Below are 17,670 nucleotides of genomic sequence, written 5' to 3'. Positions count from 1 at the left end.
GAATCAAACAGAATAAATGGTTTTGTTTCCTTCTCTTCAGTTAATGCACATGATTGTTCAATATGTTAATATTAGTGTTATTGGTAACATTACATTTTTTTTTAGAGTCCCTTGTGATTTTTCTCTGGGAGTTCCTAGAATAGCATAAGAAATAGTGATTTTTTTTTTTCCAAACAAATTTTCATAGGCGATATTTTCAGTAGATAGCAGAGATTCAGTTTTGCTCTAGGAAGATGTGGAAGAAACTTCTATAAAATTATGTTTGGCAAATTAGAACTGAAATATTAATTTTAAAGTATATTTCAGGTAGGATGAAAATTTTTTTTTGTGGAGGTTTAGATATCTTCCTTGTTAGTATTTTACTCTTGAATTGAACATATTTTTCCCTCTTTTTTAATGTACAAAGTTTAATTTTAAAGGAGCCAGTCATTTAATATAGAGTAAAATGAATGAAGTGTAGTCTTCTTGGAAATGAACTGTTTAGCCATTTGAGATAAACCAGAAAGGTAGGGTACTTAACCTCTTGGGTGAGGTGGTGCTTTACTTCAGATTGGTGAATGCTTGGCTTATAAAAAGGTGTGGATTTTACTTTTTTTAATTTAATCTCCATGTTGAATCGTTTTTCTAATTTATAATATTATAAACGTTTCTGAATCATCGTAAGAAATGCTTATTGTCTGATTGCAGTGGCTGAATAATAAGTACCTTTTATCTTTTTGATATTACAGTTGACTCATGTTGACCAGGCAAGCTTCCAGGTTGATGCCTTTGGAACATCCTTTATTCTTGACGTCGTGCTAAACCAGTAAGTCTTGGTTGAGCTGTACTTCATTTTGTCAGATACACATTCAATCCACTTTTATAACCTTTTGTAAGGTTTTGTTTTCTTACTGTATTTTACTTCATCTTCCCCTATCTGTTAAATGACTACATTTAAAACTTTTGTATCTATTGATTGTAAGTTATAAAGTCTGGCAAATAATAGGAAATGGATATCCGTTTGAAATTGAACAGCTGTAACAGATTTAAGAAGGTAATGTGGAGGGCAAGACTTACTCTAATATTTTGCATAAGAATATATCTGACCTAAGTTCCTATGAATGCAGTAAATTGTGAAAATAATATTTTGGGTATTAAAATGTCTTTCTTAAGAACAGCAGAAAAGAGTTACCCTTTTTGCTCAATGATTCAGAGGATTAGCTGCATGATGTGTGACCCCTAATAATGGCATTAGATGCATTGATTTGGGAGTCAGTTTTTTTGAGATTTAGGGTACTGTGATTATTCTGTAAATATGATATAATTTTGGAAATTCTGTTTTTCAGTTTTGTTAGCCACCCTTCAAGTGTTCATTAGCCATGTGTGGCTAGTGGTTACCTTAGGGACAAGGCAGAACATTTCCATCACTGCAAAAGGTTCTGTTGAGCAGTACTGGTTTAGATTTCTTTTGGGGAATGGGCACATATGAACAGATTATTGAGCTGGGTCAGTTAGTATTTGGAAGGAGAATTCACATCTTCCTTTTAGATTCCAGGCCATGTCCAATGGATTAATTTAATAATTAGTCTTACTAGTATCCTAGTTTTTGTGGAATTTATTTACAAAGTGTTATAATTCCATTTGTGTTATGTTAATGTTTAAGCCATGTATTAGTTCATTTTTTATTTAGTTTTTACATTTTATGTATTTATTTGAGAGAGAGAGTGGGGGAGGGGCAGACGGAGAGGGAGAGGCAGAGAATCTCAAGCAGGAGATGCTCTGAGCATAGAGCGCAGAGCCCATGCAGGATTCGATCTCACAGCCCAGATATCATGACCTGAGCCAAAACCAAGAGTCAGTCGCTTAACTGACAGCCAACCCAGGCACTCATAGTTTATTTTTTAATTAAGCTGTCTCATAGATACCTTTTATAAGTATTTCTCTCCTCTCCTCACATTTTTGTAGTTCACAATTTAAATGCTGAAACGCATTGTTTTAGGTGGAAACTATTTGGGTGATCCATTAATAGGAGTTGTTTGTTCTTTGATCATGTGTATTTTAAAAATGTAACATAAATTTTAAAAAAATGTAACATAGGGGCACCTGGGTGGCTAAATTCTTTGGGTGGCCTACTCTTGATTTCGGCTCTGGTCATGATATTGGAGTCATGGGATTGAGCCCCGCATAGGGCTCCATGCTTGGTGGGGAGTCAGCTTGGAGTTCTTTCTCTCCTTCTCCCTCTGGCCCTCCCCCGGCTCATGCATGCATGCACACACTCTCTATCTCTCTCTAAAATAGATAAATAAATCTTTAAAAAAAGAAAAAAAAGTAAATTGTATTTCTACTATGCTCATTAAAATACAGTTTATTGCTTGTTTTTAAAATTAATGGCTTAAAACATATATAATTAGATTCTTTGTACCACACAGTATTTAATCTAATTTCATAGATCATAAGACTGTGTTAATATGATTTGTATCTTATATTCCTACTTGATGTAAGTGCCCTAAAATTTACATGTTTAAGTGACTCATTGCGGTTTTTCAGCAAGCTTGATATTATAAAGTTTTAAAAAACTCATTATAAAGGAATGCATGCTCCTTAGAAAAATAATGATAAAGTAGCAAAAACAGTCTCACATAATTGTGCCCCATAGGAATGGATTGCCCTATTTTATTTTTTTATTTTTATGTTTTTTAAGAAAGAGCAGGAACTCATGAGCAGGAGGGTGGAGAGGGGCAGAGGGAGAGGGGGAGAGAGTATCTTAAACAGGTTCTATGCCAAGTGCAGAGCAGTTGTGGGGCTTGATCTCTGGACCCTGAGATCATGACCCTGAGATCATGACCTGAGCTGAAATCAGGAGTCGGACTCTTAACCTACTGAGCCACCCAGGGACCCCGGATTGCCCTATTTTAAATTGTAACCCTCTCTGCTGTCATCCTTCATCAACCCTACTACTTATTCTCCCCTACTTCATTTTTAAAATAATATTCATCGCCGTTTAATACAGAGGTTGACTCATATGAAATCGCCATTTTTGCAGGTCAAGAAGTTCAAATATACCAGCGTTGTCATATGATCAATTAATATTCTATATTTTAATTACTTATTTTGTTTATTATCTTTTTCCTCCCACTAGAATATAAGCACCTTGAGGGCAGAGATTTTCTTTCCTTCCTTGCTATCTTTTCCTTCTTCTGCTGTGCAGAATAGATACTAAATTCCAGCCTGGGAAGCCATATAAACTTAGAAACCAGAGGCCGGAATCCACTAGGACACAGAGGAGACCAGATAAAGATGGAGGCTGTCAACTGGGGAGAAGGCAAACAGCAAAAAAGAAACAGAGGTTAAGTGTTTGGGACTAGCTTCCAAAAGCTGAGCATCTGTATATAGGTGTGATTTGGAAAGTTCAGATTTCTAAGTTTCTAGTTCATTGACTCTTTCCTATCCCTCCTTTATTTTTTAAATTTCATTTAATGTTTTTAATGAGAAAATCAAATTTAATAGCATAAGTAGGGGAAGTCCACACTTGGAAATTCCCTCCCATCCCTCCTTTAAATCACTATTCCTGTGGATAGCTCATCCTTGCTTTCTGGTTCCTGACATTTGTAAAGCCTTGGTTTTCAGTTCTCAGACAAAGAAAGGATATTTATTCATGTCCATTCTACCCTAAACCACTTCATTCCTTTGGAGAAATCTCAGCCCCAAAACATTCTGTTCCTAAGGAGAAACACATATGGGCCATACTTACCAGAGCATGGATACTCTGAAAGACTAAGGGTAGAGCAGAATTTCTTTTGAGATACTGGCAAAAACCTCCCTTGGGCATTTTTTCTCTTATTGCAGTGAAAATTTGAAATTGCAAGAAGTACAGAACATATATATATAAAAAAGAAGCAGAGTATAAAATAATAACATAAATGGAGGTTGCTGGGCTGAAGAATATACAAAGTACTTTTTTTTTTTTTTTTTTTTCCTGGGATCTTTGTTACACATAGGTGGCAGGTAGCTGGTTTCTTTAAGTTTTAAGAGCCAGGATGATTTGATACAGAGATTTTTTCTTTTAATTTTTGTGAAGAATGTTTTTATTTCATGGTTTCAGTTTATATATAGTCTTGGGGTTGTGTTAGTTAAGGAGCAGGAAGGTGAAAAATTGAATATACTCTTTATTTATTTATTTATTTATTTATTTATTTATTTATTTATTTGAGAGAGAGAGCGAGAAAAAGAGAGCACAAGCAGAGGGAGCGGCAGGCAGAGGGAGAAGGAGAAGCAAGCTCCCTGCTGAGCAGGGAGCCCCAAGTGGGGCTTGATCCCAGGACCCTGAGACCATGACCTGAGCCGAAGGCAGACGCTTAACCGACTGAGCCACCCAGGCGCCCCTGAATATACTCTTTAAAAGCTATTTTTCTTATGAAGCAGTTCTAGGGCTGTGGAACTGGTAGAGTTCTTTAATTTGTTTTAAACCAGAGGCAGATTAAGTAAGTCTACGTGTAGCTGGATTCCAGTTGCAGAATGGACTCAGTAATATATATTTTTAGATTGAAATGGAAGGAAAAGTGTCATTACATAATATTCCTTCTGAGTGTTTGGTACACAAAATTATCTGTAACCAAATTATGTAAGTTCAGCCTTTGGGTTGTAATTTCTACAGAAGGCAGATAAAGAATATGGAATGTTTACACATGAAAAGCACAGCCAATTCCTGTTTTGTCAAGCGATTTTTAGTTCTTTCATGGGGTCACACAGTTGTGGAATTTCACTCTTTAGGAGAGAGGTATTTAAAAAACCCAAACATATGGCCTGGCCTGGTCAAACCAGTCCCAAGTCCACGTTGGACCTTTTCAGAGATCAGTGACTGGTATTATACTTTATTGTGAAACATTCCTGAGAAAGAGAAAGACTCAATGAAGATGTTTTTATACCAAATATGTGTATGTGTGTGTGTGTGTGTGTGTGTGTGTGTGTGTATATATATATATTTATTATATATATGTAATTATACATATACTACATATATAATAATATATATATTATGTATGTATTATTGGAGCAATTCTTTTCCTGTACATCTCTCTCCCATTCTTCAAAAAGTGGATAATTAAACTGCCCAGGGTGATGCACAGATATTGAAAAAGTTTCCTTTCAATATCTCCTTGATCCTTTTACAACAGGTGACCTGACAAACCACACACATGTGGGCATACCCATACCCCCACATACCCATCCCCACACACCCCACAAAGAAGCAAATACTCCACATGGATGTGATTAGTTATTTTAGGATGTGAAACATAGAGTTAGCAAGAAAGAGCCCATCTTTTATAGCCTGTTTTTGGTAAGGGAGTCTGTGGTACAGTTGGAGATCTTAGATGATCCTACTCCTAAATTTTGATTGTATTTTACACATTTTCTCCCTCTTCTTATTCCAATAAGAAGAAAAATAGTTCTCTAACTTAGGATCCTTATGTCAGTGTCTTTTTTCCCTATTTCACAATGAGGGATGGGGAGGACAGCTAGGGATCAGGCATGATGGCTGTCAGCAGATGGGGTTGCCCATGCCGAATGGGAGGTGGTGTAGAGATAGGGTTGGGGTGGGGGGAGAGGGAGAAGCAGGAACAAGATCAGACAAGAAGCATCCAAATTCTGTTCAACTGGGCAAGTTCAGTTTTGTCTTCTCTCATTTAGCAGAATCATTTGCCAATTAGTCACCTCTTGATTGCTTTGTACTATCACTCTTGAATTTGCAGGAAAAGTAGAAATCACAGTGGGCAAAAGATAGGGTGTGACTCCAATTGGAATTGGAATTTAGGTCTGGAAGTCTCATTTCCTTAACTCTGCTCTATTTACAGTGTGGATAAAAATAAGCGATGGGGATTAGATTATAATTAAATGATGATGTTATGTGATGATACTAAATAACATAATATGTCTTTCACTATTATTAATAAATCTGTAACTTAATATCTTACTGTTTAACTAAATTCATTATGGCAAATATTTGTTTATATGTACATTTAAAGCAAAATTATTCTGTAGAATATAAATCTGTATTGAATGGTCCCTGCCAATAAGGGTCCTTATCTTCATCATATAAACATACCATATATGTATTTAAACATGTGTACACACATGTATATGTATGTACACAATGTATACATACACATACATGTATACACGCATCCATATATACGCACATATATGTAAATTTCTAAGCCTCTAGTAAGTGCTAAGAGTTTTTCTAGACTGTGAGGGCTTGGTAGAAACAAGGAAGGAATGACCCTACTCTTAGGGAGCTTGTATTCTAGTCAGAAAGACAATGTGTTAACAGATAAATTTTACAGGGTGACAGCGCCTGGTTTAGAGGTGAGGGTGCTATTTGAGCAGTGGTTGTCAGAGACAGGCTGTCTCTGAAGGGATGACGTTTGAACTGAAGGGGCCCCAGGCAGAGAGAATAGCAGGTGTCAAGGCCGTGAGGCAGGAATGAGCTTAGTATGTTTAAAAGATAGGAAGGTGGCATAAGAGGCTGGAACACGGTAAGTCAAGGTAGTTATTAAATGAGGTTGGAAAGGTAGCAGGACCCAGATCATGTAGGGCCTCCTAGGCCACAGAAAAGGCTTTGGATGATAGTCTAAGCAGAGGCTGCTGGTTTCCCTACACCGTATTTTGTAGTGTTTACTCCTTTCCCCACTGACTTGTCATCCTGTGTTCATCATATTTAGTTACTGTATATTTTAATGTCTTCCCAGAGCAATCTCTTCTGAAGATCTGTTCGTTAATTATTTGGCCTGGTACCACCATACTACTTATTGTAGCTTTATAAGTGTTTCAATATCTAGCATGGAAAACTCTTTCATTATTAGTTTTCTTTTGTAAAATTTCTTATATATTTTTGCCTTTTCTAATATGGAATTTTAGAATAACTTCGTCATTCTCCTTTTGGAATTTTAATTGGACTCTCACTAAACCTAGATTTTAATTTGGGAAAAGTATATGTTTTTATAGGTACTGAGTCTTTCCATCCAATACCATTGTGTATTTTTTTCTTTTAAATTTTAGCATCTATGGGACGCCTGGGTGGTTCAGTCAGATAAACATCTGCCTTTGGCTCGGGTCGTGATCCCAGGGTCCTGGGATCAAGTCCCACATCGGGATCCTTACTCAGCGGGAAGCCTGCTTCCCCCTCTGCCTGCCACTCCCCCGCTTGTGCTCTTTCTCTCTCTGACAAACAGATAAATAAAATCTTTAAAAAAAATAAATTTTAACATCTGTTTTGTCTTTCAGTAAAATTAAGTAGTACTTTGGTTTTTATATGAACATTTCATGTGGAACCTTTTCATGGAAATTGTAATTTTTATTGCTACTGTGGATATTTTTCTATATTTTATAATTTATTGATGACATAAGGAAAATCAGTGATTTGTGTTGAACTTTATTAATTTCCTTAATAATGCTAGTGGTTTTTCTTTGTTTCTGTTGGATTTTCTAGTTTGACAGTAATATGACTAGAAAATCATGAAAGCTTTCTTTTTTTCTTTCCAAAATGATACTTCGTATTACTATTGTCCACCTTGATGCTTTTTCTAGAAGTTCCTGAACTCTATTACTTGGTGATAATAGCATTTTTGTCTTGGTTCTTTTGGTAATAGGTATATCTCTAGTATTCATTGTTAAGCAGAATGTTGATTATTGATTTTTGAGAGCTAGTCTTTATCATGATAAAGCAATCCCAAATCTTGTTTAATAATTTTTTTTTTGTTTTTAAGGGAATGAGATTTAGATTTTATTGAATCCCTTTCTAGTCAATTTGAGTGAACATACTGATTTTCTTATTTGATAACTTTGTCATGTTGCATAATTCATCGTTGTAGCCCATATGTTGCTGGCCTTTCTAGTTGTGACTACAGAATGGAATTACACCTCCTGTTTTTATGTAAACTATTACGGCACAAGCCTTTGCTGGCTTTTTTGCTCTAAGTTACCTCCATCTCCAAGCGTGTCCCTCAGCTATTTATGAGATTTGTTGTTGTCTGTTACCTTGCCACTCTCTTTCTACCTCTGATAGATCCCCTGCAGTGAACCTCATGAGGGCTGCTTTGCTGGGCACACCAGCGATGGCTGCTCACATTGGCCAGGAGTGGTCACTCCAAGAACCCACAAGCCCAAACCCATCCACAGGCCCTTCTTGTGGAGGGTTGGTGCCAGCAGTGGGAGGGCACAGACATAGCCTCTGCTCAGAGACAGGCAGAGAAAAGGGCACATTATTTCTTTCTCTGGTCCAAGGCACTTGACGTTCTATTTCAGTGTGAAAAGCAGGGGGGACGTCCATTCTCAGAAAATGAAATTGGACCCCTACTCTCAGAGTTATGATCTGACCTGACTGCCATGGCTTGATAGTATCTTTGCCAAAGTATGGCTGATTCAACTTTAAACAGTATTCCGTGTGTGATGACTATAGCCCAGAACACCAAGTACATTTCCTTGTCACAGTCTTCCCTCCTGCACAAGGTGAAGAATAAATTAGGATTGTACAGCCCTCCTGCGTTAGCTCTGGCTCCTAATTTTCCCTGATCCAGTGCTTAGACAAGGATAGACAGTTTTCCGGAATGGGGCAGGCTGAAAAACAGCAAACATGTTATGGCACAGCTCTGCAATTAACACCTTGAGGAGAGTGTAATTGCTTTTCTCTATTGGTTCAAACCTTCCGAAGAGTTCACAGAACTGCAAGGATTTACTGGGGGGCTCTGCTCCCCCAAAAAGGGAGGATTGCCCAATTACCAATTCTGGTTTTTATTTTAGAATGTGACAGCTGATTTTAAGATAGTTTCTAGTTTCGAATTTTAAGATCCAGTCTCTTTAGATACCCCATTACTAGCTACTAAAATAGATATGCTGTTATATTATTAGAATTTTTATACCAGCAGTAATGAATGAGATTGTGTCAGAGTTAAAAAGCTGTATAAAATGAAATTTTTTTTTTACTTACAACAAAATTCCTTGAAACATTATATTCTGGACTGTAAGACTCACATCTATATTTTTTAGTGTTTAGAAGTCCTTATTTTGGTGAGTCCAGCAACCTTTTAAAAGATAGGTCTTTGATAAACAATAATTTCAGATGGATATTAATGTATTCGTCTACTTGTTTTTAAGCCAACTTTGGAAGATTATATTTTACCAAAGAATTGTGCACATCATGGAGTGTTTACGTTTAATGGGTGTATATTTGTGTGTGCTTTTTAGAAAATAACTTTTAAAATTTCTACTGTACCTATTGTTATGTCCTCTTTCGCAGTGCTACTTTTATTTGTGCTTATCAGGTATAACCTCAAGTATACAAACTTTTTGGAACATATTTACCACATAAACAACATTGTTTTTTTTTAAAGATTTTATTTATTTATTTGACAGAAGAGAGAGAGAGAGCGAGCGCAGGAACACAAGCAGGGGGAGTGGGAGAGGAAGAAGCAGGCTTCCCACTGAGCGGGGAGCCCAATACAGGGCTTGATCCCAGGACCCTGGAATCATGACCTGAGCCAAAGGCAGACGCTTAACAACTGAGCCATCGAGGTGCCCCAAACAACATGATTTTTTTAAAAAAAGATTTATCCATTTATTTTAGAGAAGAGAGAGAGAGAGCATGTGCATGTGAGTGGGGTGATGCGCAGAGGGAAAGAGTGAGTATCCAAGCAGACTCCCCACTAAGCGTGGAGCCCAACGCAGGGATCTGTCTCACTCTGAGATATGACCTGAGCCAAAACCAAGAGTTGGACCCTCAACTGACTGAGCCACCCAGGCGCCCCTAAATGACATGATTTTTAAAAATAATTTTATTGAGGCATTTTTACATGTAATAAAATTCACTCCCTTCAAGTGTACAATTTAATGATTTTTTTTTTTTTTAGTAACTTTACTGAGTGGTGCAACCATCACCATAAATCAGTTTTAAAACACTTTCCAATTCTCCGCTAAGATCCCTCATTCTTATTTGAACTTAATTCCCATTCCTGCCTCCAGTGATTGGCCAGGCACAAAAATTACTTTTTTGTAATTATAAATCTGCCTTTTCTGGACATTTCATATAAAGGGAATTACACAATATGCATTTTTCAGTCTGGCTTCTTTATTTGATATGTTTTGAAGTTCATCTGTGATGTTGTGTGTGTCCACAGTTCATTCCTTTTTAGTGCTGAGTATTATTTCACTTATAGATACATCACATTGTGTCTATCCATTCACGTGATGATGGGCACGCGGGTTGTTTTTGGCAATTATGAATAATGTTGCTGTGAACATTCACGTAGAAGTCGTGGAAGTCGTTTGTGGATTTAAATTTTCATTTAGTTTTATGTTTAATTGTTTTGAGAAATGCTGAACTGTTTTCCAGAGTGGACTTTTCGTTTTTAAATGGTACAGTAACAGCTGTTTTTCTATAAGTTCTATTTTGCAAGAGGGGTGGTGTCAGTGTAAGTAGTTGCTAAGCTTTTTGGTTTTCGGTTCCATATCCATTCCAAGTCTGGAGAGAGACATACTTCTTATGGTTATGATCTTATGCTCTTTGATTCATAATAAAATGCTACCTTTGAAATACATATTGAGCTTTTGACACTTTTTAAGGGACAAGATTCTACCATTAGTACTTTATATAGGAACTTTATATAGACCACACATTTATTGTACCACAGCTGAATCATATTTCATTTCTGCTCTTTTGTTCTAAGTTGAAAAATGGTAGTTTTAAACTGTGACTTCTAACACTAGACTTTATAACTTTTTTTCATAGGCAGAAAGTCTCCTGGGCTTAGCCTTGGCTGTAGAGCCCACAGCAAAGGAGAATGGGTGGGTGGGTGGAGTAAAGGGGGCATTAGATATGCCTGGCCAAGAGCCAGAAAGTGATCCAGTACTAAAGCTGAGACTCGGAAATTGTTTTGGAGGGGGCATCTGGGAGGAATTCTAGAGGCCACAGGAGACAGGACCCCAAGGGCTGGAGCCTTTTAAAGGGTTCAGAAGGCCAAACTCATGGGTGGGGAGAAAGCTGTGCAAGGGTCAAGTTAGTCCTTTTACAAAATGGATCAGAGCTGAGCAGATGGGGGTCAGATCCCTATACACCTACATATTACTGGTCTATTTAAGCTTTCTGTGTTCTGGTTTGTTTTTAAAAGTACAGCCTTAGTGCAGACTCATTGTCTTTCATCTGATTGTTTAATATGACCTTGAGATGTTTTTAGCATTACCTGCTCTTTTTAATAGGGGGATCTCGAGATTTCAACACATTTATGAGTATATTATTTAAATTGTAGATAGAATAATCACAGAATTATTCAATATAACCAAGTCTATGGCCCTTAGTTTCTCAAGGGAAATAACCATATAAGTACTATTTTTATAGTTAAAATGGTTACTGTATATTTCTCTGTTATAGATTTATGTGATTTGTTTGATATAGTAAATACTTCTAATGTGCAATAATGAAACTAGTAATAAATGTTTTTGCATAATTGCATAAAAACTCCTTGGAGTTTTTACAGTGATTAGGAGACACATTGAAGATTAAATTACCACAGTTCACTGCTGTTTTTCTCCCAGTTGCCAAATTATTGAACTCTGCTAAATTTCCTAGCAGTGGTAGTGATATATAGTCCAACTACAGGGAACTTTGCAGGCACAACTAATTGGGTTCCCTAGACATATTTAATATAAATTTAAATTTATGATACAGCTATTAACATGTTGGGTGGACAAAATCTTTGCAAGGTGAAAGACTCAATTTGAGTAAGCAGACACTTGTTCTGTAATAGCGATATTTATTTTATGTAAAGCCTGTATTTTAGGTTGAGGTATAAGGTACATGCTTAGCCCAGGTGATGCCATCTGCTTAGAACTGGCTTGTTGCTCTTGGTCTCTTCTGAAATAGTTTTCTCACACTTGCAAAAAGTATATATCAATCTGTTATCACTCACTGTGAATATGCATGTATTTTCTCATGCTTCAGCTGTTGGCCTAAGTTTTCAGCCGATGAGATCTGGTGTGGAAGGTTGTACTGTACTCTTGTGTCCCATGAGATTGACTATAACCATTCTCAGGGAGCGTGGCCATGTTATTCTTTGGCGATTCCTTTATTTAGTCTAAAACTGAATAGTTTTGACCTCGAATGGTGTAGAATGATAGTGGTAGGCATGCTATCCTAAGAAACAAAGAAACGTTAATAGCTTGGCTACTGAAAGTTTTATAGAGGCTAAGGCTTTCCCTGGAAACTGGTCGAAGATAAAGATCAGCTTGAACTTACTTCCAGGAAATGGCCCAGAATTGTAGGATGAGAATGCACAGGCAGCAAGGGATGGCCTCATGGTGTGATGAGAGGAAGGGGTCATGAATACTTTTGCAGCATGGTGGCTGGTTGCAGTCATATGAACAGTAGCTGGAAGGAACTATGGGTGCCTGTTATAAAGCTAGGGGATTTGGAGAGAAAGGCCCTGGTGTTAGAAGGTGGAGGAGGGTCTGTACTATATACTCCAAAGTGAGAAGGCACTTTGAGACTGAAAAATGAAGGAAGCCACTCCATACCGTTTACATAGTTTTATTCAGGGTAACTTACTGATGGGGGAAATCGGGTGGATGGATGATCCAGGCAGTACACAGCTATTCTCCACCCCTATTCTCCTCCACGTCCAGACTTTAATCCTGCACAAGCATGAATAAGACGGAGGGCCAAAGATGGAGTCAGTGTTGTCAGTGCTCCCGCAACTGGAGTGCACCTGTGTACGTCCCATGCTGGAATAACCCTGTGCAGGACCTTTGGCTGGGCCGCATCCCTAGCTCTCAGGGAAGAAAATTAGAAACGTGTGGTAGGATACATATTAGGTTAGTGTGTATGGCAAAGTGTTTACATAGGCATTCCATATTTAAATTCAGGTAATCTTTACATCTTTCGTTTTAAGAAAACCTTATGATGACGTACGGTGATCATTAGCTCACATTAACTTCAATTTTATCCAATTCAGACGTATTGGAGAGGTGAGACCAATAGAAGCACAGGAAATAGGCAGTCTCTCTGGAGGTTATTCTCGGTACTGCCTTGCTCTTCTTCTACTCTGCTTCTCAGAGGGTCAACAGTCCTTTTTAGCCATGGTTGAAACAGCAGATGGGCCTCTTCAATTCACAAACATACGTATCGCTCTCCAGGAGATGTAATAAAATAGGTGTTAGAGATAACTTCTTTTTAGTCCTAGCCTAGAGAATTTAGCTTCCCTGATAGATTCTTTTAAAAGAGAAACTGTCGTGCAAAAACAAAAATGGAAGATTCCCCTAAAATAAATCCATTTATTGTATTCTCTCTGCTTATGTCCCGAGGGAAGAAGAATTAGCAAATGAATGATTAATCCTGCTCTTCGCTTATGCTTTATTACCAGAGTCAAAAGTTAAAAACAGTCAAGCTGTTACACCTTAATCAGATGCCTTTCCACATGAGACTTTAAGTTTGGTTCTTTAAGGAGAAGTGTATGATGTAGAATATTTCAATGAACTTTTATACCATCAGGCTTTCATTTATGAGTGGGCTCTTTAATCAAAACATTTTTGGATAAAAAACAACAGTTATGGGAAGTTTGCATGTCTATTAAACAGAAACAGATGGAAAGCTTAAGTAACTCATTTTTTTCAGTGCATATATAAAAACACCTAAAGTTGTGGATGCCTGGGTGGTTCAGTCTGTTAAGTGTCTGCCTTTGGCTCAGGTCATGATCCCAGGGTCCTGGGATCGAGTTCTGCATTGGGCTCCCTGCTCAATGGGGAGTCTGCTTCTCCCTCTGCCGCTCCTCCTGCTTGTGCGTGCTCTCTCTCTGACAAATGAATAAATAAAATCTTTAAAAAAAACAAAAAATAGGGGCACCTGGGTGGCTCAGTCGTTAAGCGTCTGCCTTTGGCTCAGGTCATGATCCCAGGGCTCTGGGATCGAGCCCCGCATCGGGCTCCCTGCTCCGCGGGAAGCCTGCTTCTCCCTTTCCCACTCCCCCTGCTTATGTTCCCTCTCTCGCTGTGTATCTCTGTCAAATAAATAAATAAAATCTTTAAAACAAACAAACCAAAAAAACCCCCAAAATAAAAACACCTAAAATGAACTTTATTTAAATCATCATTGTGTTTCATAATCACTCACACATACATGTCTTTTCCATCTTTGACTTACTCATGTGTGAAGTAGGTATTTCCACAAGCTCTAGAGCTGAGATTATTCCTATCATGTGTAAAACAATTATTCCATTCAGTTTTGTTTTATGAGCCCTGTTTATTTTATGAAACATGAACAAGGAATCAATATAGTATGCCTTATAATTTATTATTTATTTATTTATATATTTTTTAATTTTTATTTTAAATAGGTTCTATGCTCAACATGGGGCTTGAACTTATGACCCTGAGATCAAGAGTCACATGCTCTACTGACTGAGGCCAGCTCCCCCTCACAATTTTAATTAATTAACTAATTAATTAATTTTGGTTAAAATTTATTTTTTAGGATTTAAAAAATTTTTTTTAAGTAATCTCTACACCCAGCGTAAGTCTTGAACTCATAACCCTGAGATCAAGAATTGCATGCTCTAGTGACTCAGCCAGTCAGGCGCCCCTAAGTTTTTATTTAAATTCCAGCTAGTTAACATACAGTATAATATTAGTTTTAGCTGTACAGTATAGTGATTCAACACTTCCATACATCACTCGGTGTTATTAAATAACTAATTTTTAATCCTGGCTCGTTTTTGCTGAATGATTAAAAAAGAAAAAAGAGGAAAGAAAAGAAAGGAAAGTTGACATAAAGAATTTAAATTTAACTAAAGTAACATCTATTGTATATCTAGAGGGCCAGTATGGACTGGGCACAATCTTTTAATTTATTTATTTTTAAGATTTATTTATTTATTTTAGAGAGAGAGAGAGAGAGAGCATGCGTGGGATCCGGGGGAGGGGCAGAGGGAGAGAGAATCTCAAGCAGACTCTGCACTGAGCACAGAGCCTGATGTGGGGCTCGATCTCACCATCCTGAGATCATGACCTGAGCCGAAACCAAGAGTCGGACACTTAACCGACTGAGCCACCCAGGCGCCCCTGGGCACGATCTTTTAAACAGCTTATATTTATAACATTGTGTGGTGATAATTCTTAATCCTATGTTTGGCCTGGAGCACTCTAAGATCCTAAAATCTCTTCATAAACAGAACCCAAGTGGCACCTGGGTGGCTCAGTCGGTTAAGCTTTCGGCTTGGACTCAGGTCAAGATGCCGGAGACCCAGCGTCAAGCCCTGAAGTGGGCTCCCTGTTGCTCAGCAGGGAGTCTGCTTCTCACTCTACTCTTCACCCAGCTCATGCTCTCTCCCTCTCAAATAAATAAATAAAATCCTGAAAAGAAAAAAAGAAACAGAACCCAAAAAATCAGACTGTTTTATGTTTAAGTATCAGTGTATTTAAATATAGTATTATTCCCCTTTACATGCTATTCCCTGGTTAATAGAAAACTAATTACATTTATTTTTCTTTGCTGCTATTACTGATATCATTATCAGAGATAATACATCATTTAAAAAAATGAACTTCTATTCCAATCAATGTATCAGTGTTGATTGTTACTTGTATGTGTGACTTGAAGCTTGAAAGTATCAGAAGAGAATTTGTTTTATACTGTTTGCTCATTTATTCACTTATTTATTCATTCACTCATATGTCCATCCAGCATTTCACTCACTACGTGCTGGACACTTAGATTTTAGGGATAGAGAAATGAGAAGGTTAAGGACCCTGGCCTCAAAAACATGATAGACGAGACTAGGTGCAGATGCAGACAGTGATGGACGGTGTATGAAAGGGCATGACACAGGTATGGACAGTGACAATGGTTGTGTGACAGAACTTTATTGAACAGAAGGATATTGTTTGCTGGAGATATTTATTGGTAATTTTTCTATAGACACCAACCCTTGTTGGCTAGTTCCATGTTTTTATATTGTGACTGATTAAAACTTTTACTTACTTTAAGTGTTTTTAAAATATTGAAATGTAATACACATACTAGAATAGTCCAAATAACATATATCAGCAATTTAAAAATATTATAAAGAGAATAGCAGTTTAACCACTACCCAGGTATGGAATGTTACCAGTGCTCCCCAAACCTATAGCATACTCTCTCCTTCCCCACCACTGGAAACAACCACCCTGACTTTTCTGATAATCATTTCAGTGATTTTCTTTATAGTTTTATCACCACTTTATGCATCCCTAAACACAAAGGTACATCTCTCTTTTTAAAAAAATTTGAATGTAGGATGGACTTGTGGATTTTTATTTATGCAGTGTTTACATTCAGTTATAGTTACTATTCTTTGTGATGCTCAAATTGTCCCGAAGTTGGCTAGTGGGAGCCCTTTCATTTTGGCTCCTATGTCCTTTTGATATGACCATTAATTTTTAAGGGCTCCTTTGCCTCCTGGGACAAGAAGAAAGCTTTCTTGCCTATGGGACAACCAGGTTCATTTTAACTTTAGAACAGATTTCTGTTTTTTGTTTTTGTTTTTTTTTTTATGGTGACTGGTTTATGGACTGACACTTACCTTCATTTTGCTATTTTGATTGTATGTCATCATCATCTTATTACACAGAAAAGCCAAAGACTGACAGCTATCACTTATTCTTATTTTTAATCAAATATTGAACCAACACCTGAATCAATGACAAAAGCATTTCAATGGCATGTCTTTGGGGAGGACTGCCTTACACTTAATAATTAAATTAAGCAAAATAAAAGATCTCAGATATAACTTTTATTTCATAATGTCATGGTAATTAATCATATGGGGGGGTTGAAGTGATAGGATTTTGAAGAAACATTGGAGTTCTAAGGGACTGAGTTCTTAGTATCCCCAAGGTTGAAATAGTCAATTAAAAAGGAACTACATTTGTTTCCCGACCCAGAGTGAAATTCTTAATGTCTTTTTCTCTTCCAACCAAAAGAGATTTAATTAGAAATCTGTACACCTTAATCAGTTTTAACTCAGATGAGAGAAATGATTTTATTGTTCAGGGTACCTTTGACCATGTGGAGGAAGCAGAGACCTATCCAGTGATGGACAGTGCAAAATGATCAAAGCTGTTTCTAGTGATGTCAACCCAGGGAGAGAATGGACAATCTTGCCCAGAAAGGGCTTCTGCGAAAACTTCACAGAAAAAAAGGAAATTTTTTTCATGAGTTTTAAGCTGTGCAATATTTTGGGAGGACAGGGATTATGTAAAGGAGAGAAAAAGAGGACAATGATATGGTGATGTCAGAGTCCTCTGGGCAGAGTTGCATCAAGCTCAGGGAGCTGAGGAGGGCTAGGAGGCCAAACTGCTTTGTTAGATGGGGCTTCACTAAGTGAGATCAGAATTGCTACCCTAGGGACTTGATCTGATCGGTAATGGAGGACTGTCAGTTTTTTACATGATTGAGTCTGAAAGTCAGTACTATGAAAGAAAACATTGATGGTAGTATGGAAATTTCATTAATCATGAAAACAAAAACCCGGTATGTTTTGAGCTAACTCAATAAGAAGTTTTCTTGTAGTAGTGGTTTTGATTTTTAGAATAATTCCTGACTCCCATAGGTCGTATTACTTTTTAGGTACACCATAGGTGGTGATTTTACTTATTGTGCTGTGAAACTGT

General features: G+C 37.3%; 1 protein-coding gene across 12 annotated transcripts in view; it reads left to right on the top strand.

Annotated features, from left to right (window-relative positions):
- Window positions 1–17,670, top strand: part of ADAM22 (ADAM metallopeptidase domain 22) — a 220,734-nt gene that overhangs the window by 33,643 nt on the left and 169,421 nt on the right. For all 12 annotated transcript variants that reach the window (XM_032402232.1, XM_032402235.1, XM_032402231.1 and 9 more), the window contains exon 3: window positions 729–805. In XM_032402232.1, coding sequence (XP_032258123.1) covers window positions 729–805 — 77 coding nt within the window. The remainder of the gene's footprint in view (window positions 1–728; window positions 806–17,670) is intronic.

The sequence above is a fragment of the Phoca vitulina genome, unplaced genomic scaffold (genome assembly GCF_004348235.1).
Source record: "Phoca vitulina isolate PV1807 unplaced genomic scaffold, GSC_HSeal_1.0 scaffold4, whole genome shotgun sequence".
Classification (NCBI taxonomy): Eukaryota; Metazoa; Chordata; class Mammalia; order Carnivora; family Phocidae; genus Phoca; species Phoca vitulina.
Note: the sequence above shows the minus strand (reverse complement) of the source record. Positions and strands in the feature narration are given on the sequence as shown.